Raw genomic sequence first — 14,286 nt, forward strand, 5'->3', positions numbered from 1 at the left:
GGGGTTTTAATCAGGAAAGGATGCTGTATTTTGTCAAATGCTTTTTCTGCATCAATTGAGAGGATCATATAACTGGAAATTCTGACAGTGCTTCCTAAGGAGAGTTAGGCAGTGTTTCTTGAGATTTTCCTGTATGATGGATAAATTCATTTCATGTCTGTGTGTGATTTTATGTGGTGTGATTTATTTGGAATAATTGTATATTATGTACTGGATTTACAGGTTATAATAAAGGATAATAGTCTTGTGCTGACACCATCACATATCAAAGCCTACATGTTGATGACTCTTCAAGGGTTAGAATATTTACATCAACATTGGATTCTACATAGGGTAAGGTTTCTAACCAAGTATGATTGAGTCTTTAAGTTTTAGTCAAGTTTTATATTGTCAGTTATTACATAAATGGTCTAAATATGTATATTGTTAAGTTAAACATAGAGCCAGGCCATTTTTTCCCACCTTCCTCTGGGTGTTCCCTTCAGTTGTTCCACCAGGTAGTGACATGAAGACTCTAAAATACTATGTGAAATTTAGAAATGGAAGAGACCCAGTTCTTCATTTTTTTCATAGGTGAAGAGCTAAGTTGTTACATCACCTGACCAAGGTTGTATATATTTTTTCAAGGTCAGTAGCTGGTAACTGACAGTATTAGAATCTATGTCTTTTAGCTTGAAGAATACTAAAATATTTTTAGAAAAACTATATTTCTAGTAACTCTAAAATTCTATGAAGTAATGAAATAAAGTTTTTCAAGTGGTCGAGTCAATGTTAGAAACATTCAGCTATTGAAACAAGGCTGATAATCTCAATAGGTAGATGTTCTCTATTTGGCACTCTATTTAGATAAGTAGCTAAGAATATATAATTTATAGTCAGTAATTCTCATACCTTAAACTTGGAATCCCTTTTAGGTTATTGCTAATATCTTTTTAGTATAGATTTTGAGGAATATGTTCCTCATCATCTCTAAATGCATAGTATTTTTATTTACTGAAGTTCATATGTATTACTGTTATTAAATAAATAGCAACTGTTTATTGAGTTCCTAATAATTACAGTTGGCTCTTTACAGAAGATGCTAAATTTAATCCTCACAGCAACCCTATGAAGTAGGTAAATTGAAGCTCAGTGACCCAAGGTCCTAATCCAAGGTCTCACTAATTAATAAACCAATCTTACTTTGCTTTGGTAAGATTTTACATCAATGAAAAAAGTACTGATTATTATTCAAATTTAGGGTTTTATCCTGTTTTTTACAAAGTTTAAAGTTAAGCCAACTAAATGTATCATTATGGTATTCTCTCCTACCTGCTTACTTGTTTATTTTAAAAATCTCCATGATACAGGATCTAAAACCAAACAACTTGTTGCTAGATGAAAATGGAGTTCTAAAATTGGCAGATTTTGGCCTGGCCAAATCATTTGGGAGCCCCAATAGAGCTTATACACATCAGGTTGTAACCAGGTAAGAATCACTTAAAAAAACTGAAAGTTTATATTGTGCAGGTTTAGTTGGTTTTGAAATTTTTTAAAGATTTTATTTATTTATTAGAGAGAGAGAGAGACAGAGCATGAGCAGGGGGGAGGAGGCAGAGGGAGAGGGAGATGCAGACTCCCTGCTGAGCAGGGAGCTCGATGTGGGGCTCGATCCCAAGACCTTGAGATCATAACCTAAGCTGAAGGCAGCCGTTTAACCGATTGAGCCACCCAGGCATCCCTGTTTGTTTTTTTTGAAGTAAGTTCTATGTAGCCTAATGGGGAGCTTTAACTTAGGACCCTGAGGTCAAGAGTCACATGCTGTACCAACTGAGCCAGCCAGGCACCCCCTGAAAGGATTTAAAAGGAAGAAAATAGGAATTGGAGACAGTAAGAACAGACAGATTTCAAGATAACCGAGAATGTGCAGGTAGCTGTTAGAGGAAGTTGGGCCTAAAGAAGTTTTTCTTTTTTGTTACTTTGTTTTTTAGTTTATTTTTTAAGGCTGAAGAAATTATGGTATGTTTGAACATTAGTGGGAAAAGTCTAGTGAAGAAGAAAACATTGATGTAGGAGAAAGAATTTTAGTATCTTTGAAAATAGGCAAGAGAGCATGGTACTTGGTGTCCCAAGTTGACATATTGGCATTAAAACAGTCCAGAACAGTTCATCTGTAGTTACAGATTGGAAAGGCAGATTGTGTGAATACAAATAACTATAGGTGAGTCTGTGGAAATTTTTTTTTTCTTTTTCCTTTCTTTCTTTCTTTTTATTTAAAGATTTTATTTATTTATTCGATAGAGATAGAGACAGCCAGCGAGAGAGGGAACACAAGCAGGGGGAGTGGGAGAGGAAGAAGCAGGCTCATAGCAGAAGAGCCTGATGTGGGGCTCGATCCCACAACGCTGGGATCACGCCCTGAGCCAAAGGCAGACGCTTAACCGCTGTGCCACCCAGGCACCCCTCTTTCTTTTTTTTTTTTTTTCTTTCATTACTTGAATTTTTTTCAGTGAAGTTGGAAGTAAGGTCATTGGCTTAGAGGAAGGATGGTGTTGAGAGTTTCAGGAGAGAGAAGGTGTTAGTCATCTAACACTGGGAGAGTAAATAGACCAAGCATGTGTATAATTTCCAGTATGGAACTGCTTGTTTTTTTGTTTTTTTAAGATTATTTATTTATTTAATCGTGAGAGAGAGAAGCAGAGGGAAAAGTAGGCTCCCCACTGAGCAGGGAGCCCGAAGCTGGACTCAATCCTAGGACCCTGGGATCATTACCCAAGCCGAAGGTAGACGCTTAACCGACTGAGCCACCCAGGCGCCCTGGAACTGCTTGGTTTTATAGCCAGTTTTTCTTGAGTTAATATATCCGTAAAAGTGAATTTCATCAGTGGGATGATGTTTCGCTGAGGAGTTTTCTCCAAGAAATACTTCGGTAATTCCATTTTAAAATTTCATTATTTCTTTTTTTTTTTTTTTAAGATTTTATTTTTATTTATTTGACAGAGATAGAGACAGCCAGCGAGAGAGGGAACCCAAGCAGGGGGAGTGGGAGAGGAAGAAGCAGGCTCATAGCAGAAGAGCCTGATGTGGGGCTCGATCCCACAACGCCGGGATCACGCCCTGAGCCGAAGGCAGACGCTTAACCGCTGTGCCACCCAGGCGCCCCTAAAATTTCATTATTTCTTTTTGTTCTTCAGGTGGTATCGGGCCCCCGAGTTACTCTTTGGAGCTAGAATGTATGGCGTAGGTGTGGACATGTGGGCTGTTGGCTGTATATTAGCAGAGCTGCTTCTAAGGGTAAGTCTGGGATTGATGTATACGCTGCAATATTGTAATAGCTGTTTGTTTGTATAACTTGTATAAGAATTATCTTCCCATAGATAATTCTCAGAGAGGAGCACCATTCTTCCAAAAAAAGCCAACAAACAGACCATTTAAAAAAAAAAAAAGCCACCTCATACAGTGTAACCTTTTTGTTAATGTTGATGTGAGATGAGAAGACTTCTCATTGAGGACAATAAAGATTTTATTACAGATCATTTCTATAATCTGAAATATAACTATAATAAAACTCATCAAGCTGTAATATTGTAACATCTCTGCTGCAACTAAAAGTGTTAGGATGCACTTTTGTAGTCCTGGGACTTTTTTTCTTTGGGGCTATTAAAAACTATACTTCAGGAGATGTGTAAAATGGGCCACTACAGCTGCACTCTCAGCAGAGTGTTTGTAAGATTATTTTAGTTCTGTTCAAACTAAGCAGATGTGGTGGTCCTGTAGCATTTCTCTGGACTCAAACTATTTTAAAATAAAACATTGTCTTACTACCCTCACTGGAGAGAAAGATGGTGCCTTAGAAACTTTTCTTGAGCTATATAGTTTAGTTTAGCCTTTCTGAATGATGAAGGCAAAGGAATATTGGGGAATCCTTCTGAAGCTGAGAGTTTTTTCCTCCCTGCTTTCTAGTTTCCAACCCCTACTCTTTTCCTCATGTGATATGTTTTTAAAGAAATGTGAACCCAAGACACAAAAATACAGCTTTTTAGTTCTTGAACCCAGAAACTAGCTTCTGTATGCCACAAAGAAAAGTTACCTTCTCAAACACCTTTTTTAGTTTGGTGTGAGTTCTATGCATCATTTGGAGAAGCTCGCTCCTCTGGGTGCTTGCAAAAGAGACACTCATACATTTAGATTTGAAGATGAATAGTAATCTGTGTGCTAGTGATGGGTCCTGTGGATCGGCTGGCATGACAGCTCCGCTACTCACAAAAACAGAGTTCACATTTGAGAATCTGTCAGCTCCCCAAAACACAGTTCATTACCAAGGTAAAACCATAGCCCCTAATGTTAAGATTTATCATGCCATAGAGAAAGTAAGTGGAGAGAGACAGAAATTAAGAATGAGCATTTTAGAGGGGCACTTTAGTGTCTCAGTCAAGTGTCTTGATTTTGGCTCAGGTCATTATCTCAAGGTTGTGTGGAGCTGCTTGGGATTCTCTCTCCCTCTACCCCTCCCCACCCTTACCCCACTGGTCGGTTGGTCTTTCTTTCTTTCTCTGTTTGTTTTATTTATTTGAGAGAGAGAGTACGAGCAGGGGTGAGGGGCAGAGGGAGAGGGAGATGCAGACTTCCTGCTGACAGGGAGCCTGATGTGGGACTTGATCCCAGGACCCTAGGATCATGACCTGAGCTGAAGGCAGATGCTTAACCGACTGACCCATCCAGGCACCCAAGTAATAATTAAAGATTTTCGGAATGGCAGGGCAAAAACTACCCCCCCACCCTTACAAATTATCTCAAAAAAGATGTATAAATGCCATCTTTGAAACTAGGAGTTGTCCATAATACTATGCCAGAAAATATAAAACCAGAAATGAAGGCAGCTTAAATTTTACAGAAAAAGATGCCAACTAGAGGCAGTTTTGGGTTGGCAGACAGAATCCTAAAGTTGCTTAGTTATTGAGAAGCACCTGTGGTCATTGATGACAATGTTGAGGTATAGGACTGAAAACTGGGGTTGATCAAAAAAAATTATATATGTGCAATTAATACCAGGGTCCCTCTACACAGCCAGCACTTCCCTTTGTCCGACTATACTTCCACCTAATTTATACCTCCACTAGAGACAGGTTCTCTAAAGAAATTGAAACATAAATTTCCAGACAGCCATCCTTAGACACAGTGGAGGATGTGGGTGAGTTGCTAGGGTGAAAACATGCAAGTTACATCAAAGTCCGTATACTGAAAGTAAAACCTTCAGTTTAGTTCCTGCTCTCTTCCCAGAACCCTGGTAGCCTTTGTAATAAGCTGTAGTAACTCTTTAACCCAGGCAAAAGATTAGAGGACCCTTTACTGGAAGAACTGAATGACCCCAGAGAACGGACCCACGGATAACTGGCATTAAACTCCCCGCACAATCTTTCTAGAGAAAGCCGATGAGTTCTAATCAATGTTTTTAGTACCTTACCCTTGAATATGAATGGTTAGTCAGTGATTACCATATAGTTATCACAGATTTCCAGATACTTAATGAAGTCTTCCAGCATGTGGGAATCATCAGGTAATTGGTAGGATCATTAGGTATTGGACATCTGGGTGGCTCAGTTGGTTAAGCATCTGCCTTCGACTCAGGTTGTGATCCCAGGGTCCTGGGATCAATTTCTTCATGGGTTCCTTGTCATTTGGGAGCTTGCTTTTCCCTCTGCCTGCTGCTCTCCCTGCTTGTGCCCTCTCTCTCTCTTTCTCTCTCTGAAGTAAATAAATCTTTAAAAAAAAAAAAAGATATTTGATGAAAGCATTCATGGGAAAGACTGACTAAAAAAGAAACTTGGGTGGGGGGGGACTGGGTGGGTCAGTTGATTAAGTGTCTGCCTTTGACTCAGGTTGTGATCCCAGGGTCCTGGGATCAAGTCCCGCTTGGGCTCCCTACTCAGCGGGCAATCTGCTTCTCCCTCTGCCCCTCTCCCTGCTTATGCTCTCTCTCTCACTCGCTCACTCTCAAATAAAATCTTTTAAAAAATAATTAAGAAAAATAAAAAAGAGGGGCACCTGGGTGGCACAGTGGTTGGGCGTCTGCCTTCGGCTCAGGGCGTGATCCCGGCGTTGTGGGATCGAGCCCCACATCAGGCTCCTCCGCTGTGAGCCTGCTTCTTCCTCTCCCACTCCCCTGGTTGTGTTCCCTCTCTCACTGGCTGTCTCTATCTTTGTCAAATAAATAAATCTTTAAAAAATTAACCCTCCACCTCCACCACACCTTCAGAGAACTAAGAGTGTACTGCATCTGTAAAACAAGAATGTGATGCTCCATTACTAAAGGAACAGTCAAAGAATAAGGGTACTTGAAAATTTTCACATAGGGTAACTAAAAGCAAACAGAAACAGTGGAAGGATTGGAAAAGTAAGCTAAAGAATTCTTTCAAGTAAGACCAAAAAATATACCTAGCAGATTGATCCAGGATTGATCCTAGAATGTAACAAAAAAGAACAAAGAAAATGTAGGATAGGAAATTTACAGGAAAATAGCCCAGCATTGGTGGATGTGAATTGACTTAAAGTGCCAAAAAGACTGCACAGTGGAATGAAAAAAGACCATGCCAAGGCATATTGTGAAATTTCAGAGTACCGGAGTATAAGAAAATACTTTATTTCCACAGAGAGGAAAAACAGAGAGTGCTTACATAGGAACCATAATGAAGGATTAGGGAAAAGAATGGCATCAGACTTCTCAACAGCAGCGCTGAAATCTGCAAGACAATAGAAAACATTGTGAAGGAAAATAATTTCCAACCTAGAGTTTTGTGCCCATTTGTATTTTCAGTTAGCTTTGAGAATAAATACAATTTATTACACTAAAAATTTTACATTTGCTTCCTTTCTTAGGAATTTATTGGCAGCTTTGCTCTACTATTACATGAGAGTAAATCAAGAGAAAGATGTGGGATCCAGAGTACATGAGATTGAACACAGAAAAGGGGTGAATAGGGGCGCCTGGGTGGCTCAGTCGTTAAGCGTCTGCCTTCAGCTCAGGGCGTGATCCCAGAGTCCTGGGATCGAGCCCTACATCAGGCTCCTCCACTGAGAGCCTGCTTCTTCCTCTCCCACTCCCCCTGCTTGTGTTCCCTCTCTCACTGGCTTCTCTCTGTCAAATAAATAAATAAAATCTTAAAATAAAATAAAATAAAATAAAGTTTGCCACTATACTTCTTCAAAGAAATAGTATGCCAGGATATTATTTAAATAAGATTATAGTATAGATATTCTTCTGCCTGCCAGCCTTTGCTCCTGCACTTTGGATAGAATAGTTTTCCTCCATCTTACACTTTTACTCTGGCTCTTTCATCTTTCAACTTTCACTGCTCCTACCTGTCGGAAGCCTTCCTTGGCCTATCTAGAGTGGGCTAGGTGCTTTTCTGTGTATGCTAGGATCCTGTGCTCTTACTGAAAACATCTTCTGGCAGATGCCCCTTTAGTTGTACTACCAGCATTCCCCACTTCCACCCTAAGGGAGAGCAAGAACTGTCTTGTTCACTTCTTCTTTTTTTTTTTTTTTTTAAAGTATGCTCCTCGCCCAGTGTGGAGCCCAATGGGTGCTTGGACTCTCAACCCTGAGATCAAGACCTGAGCTGAGGTCAAGAGTTGGACACTCAGCTGACTGAGACACCCAAGTATTCTTGTCTTGTTCCCTTCTTTAAATGCCTAGGGTTTAATTAATTAGTGCAGTACCTATTACATGGTGTTTATTAAAGATCTGTGGAGTGAATAAAATGGGAAGCATGGTGCTCTTTATTTGGTTACCAGTGGTAGGGTCTAGTGCCACATCTAGTATACCTCAGACTATGTTTTGATTTTTGTTACAGTTCAGTTTTTCTATTAAATTTATAGTAGTGTATGTATAACTATTATGAACCACCTTGAAATACCCGCATCTCACTCTCTTTCAGGTTCCTTTTTTGCCAGGAGATTCAGACCTTGATCAACTAACAAGAATATTTGAAACTTTGGGCACACCAACTGAGGAACAGTGGCCTGTAAGCCTTCATACATGTTCTTTGAAATTTGATTAGGATTCTTTATGTTGCTGTCATGTAGTATATACTAGTAGTATATACTAGTAGAATATACTCTGAAAAATTTATATGAAATAGAAAGTTAAAATTGTGGTATACTGTCCAGCCTCATTTGTACATGTTGCCCTTTCTCCATCCCAGTAATTCCCATCCCAGGGTTAATCACTGTCAATTTGGTGGAAAGTCTTGCTATGAGGATATATAAGCAAGTGCATAAACATAGCGTTGCATTTTCTGTCTTTTCTTTAATAAAAATGTTATCATACCATGTAATTTTTTTGCAGCTAACTTGCTTTTTTTACTTAATATTTATTACTGATCTTTTTAACAGCTGCATGATACTTCATTCGATGGGTATTTCATGTTTATCAGCATCTTGGTGGATTTAGGGTGTACTTATAGAATTTTCACCCACAGTTAAGCTGTCTCAGTACCATGAATATTTTTAACCTGTGACATTGTCTGAAAAAAAGAAATTTTAAATCTTGGGTAAAATTTACACCAATTTAAGTTGCTAAATTTTATGTATTATAGTTCAGTAAGATGAACTCACTTGTTTCTTCTTAAAGATTTTATTTATTTGAGAGACAGAGCACAAGCAGGGTAGAGGGCTGGGGGTAGGGACAGAGAGAGAGGGAGAAGCAGATTCCTCGCTGTGCAGGGAGCCCTACGCGGGACTCAATCCCAGGACCCTGAGATCATGACCTGAGCCAAAGGCAGACGCTTAACTGAGCCACCCATGCACACCTCACTTCTCTATTCTTAAATTAAAATTGTAAACCTTTAGATTTTCCTTCCTAATACAACCCCATCTCCTGAGAATAAATACTGGAAAAGAGAAATTTTAATCAGACTCTACCTTCTGATTGAAATTGTGGTAAAATTATCTGAAGTTGAAATTAAGTGTAAGAAGTTTCTTTTGTGCTATTACTTCAACTTTCTAATTGAAAGTTTGCTATATATGCGAATTGTAAAACATGCCTTCATGGCTATCATTTATTAAATGCATTCTGTGCCATTAATGAGAGGCTTTTCATGAATCATATTTTATTCTCCCAGCAATCCTTTGAAGTAAATACTGTTAGTCCCAGTTTATACATGAGACTACTGAGATTTAGTGAGGTTAAGTAACTTACTCAAGGCCACACAGCATCAGAGCTAGGACTGCAATGTGGATCTGCTGACTCCATAGGTATGTTTATAATATTATTCTGTACTTTTCTCTTGGACATGATTTTCTAAATAGTAATTGCTTAGTGATGTTTTCATGGATTTTTTAAAATTAAACTTCTTTTGAGATTATTGTAGGTTTATGTGCAGTTTTAAGAAATAATTGAGATATTCCTTGAACCTTTTACCCAGCTTCCCGCAAAGTTAGTACAGTATCACAACCAGCATGCTGACGTTGACAGGATTAATACAGAGGGGGGCGCCTTTGTGGTTCAGTCGGTTAAGTGTCTGCCTTTGGCTCAGGTCATGACCCCAGGGTCCTGATGTCGGGCTCCCTCCTCTGTAGGGAGTCTGCTTCTCCCTTTGCAGCTCTCCCTGCTTGTGCGCTCACTCTCTCTCTTTCTCTCTGTCAAATAAGTAAATAAAATATATATATTAAAAAAAGGATTAATACACAGGACATCACCGAAAGATCTCTTATGTTGCCCTTGCCCTTTTATAGCCACACCTACTTTCCTTCCACTTCCTCTCCTTTCTTAATCCCTGGCAATTACTAATCTGTTCTTCATTTCTATAACTTTGTCCTTTCAAGAATATTATAAATAGAATTACATACTGTCTAACCTTGTGGGATTGACTTTTTCACACTCAGCATAATTCTCTGAAGATTCATCCAGGTTGTTTATATCACTAATTTGTTCCTTTTTATTGCTGGGTGGTATGAATGTACCAGAGTGTGTTTAGCCATTCACTGATTGAAGGACATCTTCGTTGTTTCCATTTTGGGGCTTTTACAAGTAAAGCTCCTATAAACTTTCATGTATAGTTTTTTTTGGGGAAAGAATAAGCCTTTATTTCAGTGGGAAAATGCACAGAACAGTCCTGAGTCCTTTGGTAGTTGTGTAGTTAATTTAAGACACTGCCAATCTGTTTTCAGCTGGCTGTACCATTTTATATTCTTACCACCCATATATGAGTAATCCATTTTCTCTGCATCATCTCTAGCATTTTGTGTTGTCACTTTTTTATTTTTAAGCATTATGATGGTTGTGTAGTGACAGTTCATTGTTAATTTTAATTTTCACTTCCCTAATAACTGATGGTATTGAATGCCTTTTCTTGTGCTTACTGGCCATCTACATATCTTTAGTTAAAATCGCTTCATGTCTTTTTCCCATTTTTTATAAATGCATTTTATTTTATTGTTTTTTTAAGAAATCTCTATACCCAACATGGGGCTCGGACTTATCACCCTGAGATCAAGAGTCACATTGTCTACTGACTGAGCCAGCCAGGTGCCCTCCTCATTTTGTAATTGGATTTTTTGGATTTTAATTTTGATAAAGTCTATTTTATCAGGTTTTCCATAGGTCAGTTTTTCCAGGGTCTTTTTTTTTTTTTTTTTTTTTTTGGCCTATGTCCAATTACTTTAGCACCAATTGTTGAAAAGACTGTCTTTCCATTGAATTGCTTTGCACTATTGTCAGATCATTTGGTCAGATTCAGTGGCCATCCAGGGCACTGGACTTTCCATCTTGGAACCATGGCCTGGTTTGTTGGTAATCTTGTGGAGAAGGCCTGGTACTGTGAACCCTGCTGTGACTTACCTCAAAACCTTGATTGGCCACATTTTGGCACTATGGCAAGGTTGAACTGGTTCCTCTAACCCCTGCTGAGATTCTTATACCTGTTCAGAGCTTGAAAAAAATAGTCAAGACTGCTCAAACTGGTAGTGTCAAATACCTCACAGTTAAGGAAGCTCTGCTGAATGCTTTAGTGGCCACTTAGGTGTGGATGTGGTTTTATGTCCATGAGATCATAGACAAGTGCAGCATCATTGGCTATAATGTTTGAAGACCAATCTCCACCCCCCCCGATTTATTTATTTATTTATTTATTTATTTATTTATTTATTTATTTAAGAGAGAGAGATAAAGAGGGAACGGGGAGGGACAGAGGGAGAAGGAGAAAAGTAGGCTCCCTGCTGAGTGCGGAGCCCAACGAAGTAGGGCTTTGTCTCATGATCCTGAGATGATGATCTGAGTCGAAATCAACAGTCTGATGCTTAACCTACTGAGCCATCCAGGCGCCCCACCGGTACCACAGTCTTAATTACAGTAGCTACATATGAAGTCTTGAAATCAGGTAGACTGATTCTTCCACTTTTGTTGCTTTTCAAAGTTGTTTTAGCTGATGTAATTCTTTCGGTATACATTTTAGAATAATCTGTATAATAATTTTGTCAGAATTTTGGTAAGAATTGCATTACAGAGTTGAATCTTCAAATCCTTGAACAAGACAGGTTTCACCCTTTATTTAGAGCTTTGATTTATTTCACATAGTTGTGTAGAATATTTTTTTAAGATTTTATTTTTAAGTAATCTCTACACCCAACGTGGGGCTCACACTTAGAACCCTGAGATCAAGAGTTGCACACTCCACTGACTGAACCAGCCATGTGCCCCAGCTGTGTAGCTTTTAGTGTATGTGTCCTACACGTTTTATTAGATTTTCACATTCTTTTTTTTTTTTTTTTAGAGAGAGGGAAGGAGAGAAAGAGCGTGTGTGTGTAGGGGAAGGGGTAGGGGGAGAGGGAGAAAGAGAGAATCGTAAACGGGCTCTACTCCCAGTGAGGAACCTGATGCAGGGCTTGAGCTCATGACCCTGAGATCATGACCTGAGCCAAAATAAATAGTTGGATGCTTAACCAACTGGACTACCCAGGTGCCCCTATTTTTTTCTTTTGAGTTATTCTGAATGGCATTTTTAATTTCAGTATCCACATGTTTGTTATAGTATATAGAACCACAGTTGATTTTTGTGTGTTTTTCCTATACCATGTAACCTTGTTCTGCTCAGTAGGAGTTTTAAAATAGATTTCTTGGAATTTTCTATATAGATCATTACATCCTCCATTTGACAGTTTTAGTTCTTCATGTGAGAACTATATGCCTTTCAATCCTTAAGTTTGAATTATAAATATTTTTACAGGACATGTGTAGTCTTCCAGATTTCGTGACATTTAAGAGTTTTCCTGGAATCCCGTTACAACACATCTTCATTGCAGCAGGAGACGACTTGCTAGATCTCATACAAGGCTTATTCTTATTTAACCCATGTACTCGAATTACAGCGACACAGGTATTTTAGCATATCTTTCTTATATTAGGAAATAGGATAATCCTGGCATAGATAAAAGTAGAATTTCTTAAGATTTTCTGACATTCTTTAACTACTGTAAAGAAGTGTTTTTGTTTTAAGGAATAACATTTTATCTTGTCCCCAAGCTACAAGCTGTTCAGACTTGTATTAAATTAAATTACATCATGCACATACAAAAATAGGAGAATTTACTTTTGTTAACATATAAATTCATATTTATTAGTTTACCTAGAGAAGAAAAAATAAGGGTTCTGTACTTGTTAAGATAATGATATTTTAATTAGGTTTGTGCTAAGCCTAATGCCAAAAGTGTTTTGGTTTTTTTCCCCATGATATACTGTCCCAATATGCATGCTGATCATTGTCATAGTCAGAAAGTGATGAAGAAAATAATACAGTTCTTCTTTTCTTTTTTAAAGATTTTATTTTTAAGTAATCTCTACACCCAACATGGGGCTCGAACTCAAAACCCCAAGATCAAGAGCTGCATACTCTTCTGACTGAATGAGCCAGGCACCCCAAAAATCGTATAGTTTTTTGTTTTGTTTTTTTGTTTTAAGATTTTATTTATTTATTTGACAGAGAGAGGGCACAAGCAGGCAGAACGGTAGACAGAGGGAGAGGGAGAAGCAGGCTCCCTGCTGAGCAGAGAGCCCAACGTGCAGCCCGATCCCAGAACCTGAGCCGAAGGCAGATGCTCAACTGACTGAGCAACCTGGCCGCCCCATGTAGTTCTTAATACAACTTATGCTTACAAGAGATTGAAAGATACTCTAAATAGAACAAACATTGATACTGATCCTTGTTTAAGGGAAATAAGAATCAAACAAAAAAATTAGGAAGACCAAGAATATCTGCTCTTAGAAGGGAGAAATGTTACCAAACAAAAAAATAAAATCCCTGTAGACTGGGGGGGGGAGGGGATTTATTTTCTTTGTTTTAAAAACAAGCACAAAACAAAAAAAGAGTTGCACAAACACTTAAAACGACCCTTATTTAAAGGAAATAAGAATCAAAAAGATTGGGAAGACCAAGAATACCTGCTCTTAGAAGGGAGAAATGTTACCAAACAATAAAATCCCTGTTGGGGGGGGGTATTTTCTTTGTTTTAAAAGCAGGCACCAAACAAAGAGTGGCACAAACAGGGGAATGCAGGAATGTATCACAGTACAATGATTTGGCTTCATAAAGTAAGACCCTGATTAAAATGAAATGTCACAAGTCTTCATATCTAACAAACCATCTTAATGTACAATATACCAAGGATACAAAGTGGATTTTTTTTTCACTTATTACAGACTACCAAGTCATTGTCTGATGCATTTATTTCTATAGGCCATATCTTTTTAGCAGTACATGATGCTACGTTAATACGTACATGCTAGATTACTTTGCCATTAGAATTACTTTTCTAGGGGCGCCTGGGTGGCACAGTGGTTAAGCGTCTGCCTTCGGCTCAGGGCGTGATCCCAGCGTTATGGGATCGAGCCACATCAGGCTCCTCCGCTATGAGCCTGCTTCTTCCTCTCCCACTCCCCCTGCTTGTGTTCCCTCTCTCGCTGGCTGTCTCTATCTCTGTCAAATAAATAAATAAAATCTTTAAAAAAAAAAAAAAAGAATTACTTTTCTAATTTCAAACAAGTACCTCAGTGTTACCTTTCCACCCATACACATATACTTACTACCTCCATTATAAGAAGCTTGAGATGTCAGATTATCTAGAAAGTTGTTTTCATTAATAGTGAAACTCAAAATTTGTAGAAAAATACTAGTTGTGACAACTTATGTGGGTTGTATTTTGATAGAATGCATTTTCTTTTTATAATTTTTTTTTTAAGATTTTATTTATTTATTTGACAGAGATAGAGACAGCCAGCGAGAGAGGGAACACAAGCAGGGGGAGTGGGAGAGG

The 14,286-nt window shown here is 38.4% G+C and overlaps 1 protein-coding gene and 1 pseudogene across 6 annotated transcripts in view; both read left to right on the forward strand.

The window, feature by feature from the left end:
* The window catches only part of CDK7 (cyclin dependent kinase 7), a 51,351-nt gene that overhangs the window by 12,574 nt on the left and 24,491 nt on the right, over positions 1 to 14,286 (forward strand). For 5 of the 6 annotated variants that reach the window (XM_034656323.1, XM_019796034.2, XM_011220585.3 and 2 more), the window contains exons 6-10: positions 223 to 333; positions 1,350 to 1,468; positions 3,174 to 3,273; positions 7,917 to 8,003; positions 12,204 to 12,353. In XM_034656323.1, coding sequence (XP_034512214.1) covers positions 223 to 333; positions 1,350 to 1,468; positions 3,174 to 3,273; positions 7,917 to 8,003; positions 12,204 to 12,353 — 567 coding nt within the window. The remainder of the gene's footprint in view (positions 1 to 222; positions 334 to 1,349; positions 1,469 to 3,173; positions 3,274 to 7,916; positions 8,004 to 12,203; positions 12,354 to 14,286) is intronic. The other variant, XM_034656325.1, reaches the window with a different exon arrangement.
* LOC100463895 lies at positions 10,632 to 11,082 on the forward strand (annotated as a pseudogene).

The sequence above is a fragment of the Ailuropoda melanoleuca genome, chromosome 3 (assembly GCF_002007445.2).
Source record: "Ailuropoda melanoleuca isolate Jingjing chromosome 3, ASM200744v2, whole genome shotgun sequence".
In the NCBI taxonomy this organism is placed as follows: Eukaryota; Metazoa; Chordata; class Mammalia; order Carnivora; family Ursidae; genus Ailuropoda; species Ailuropoda melanoleuca.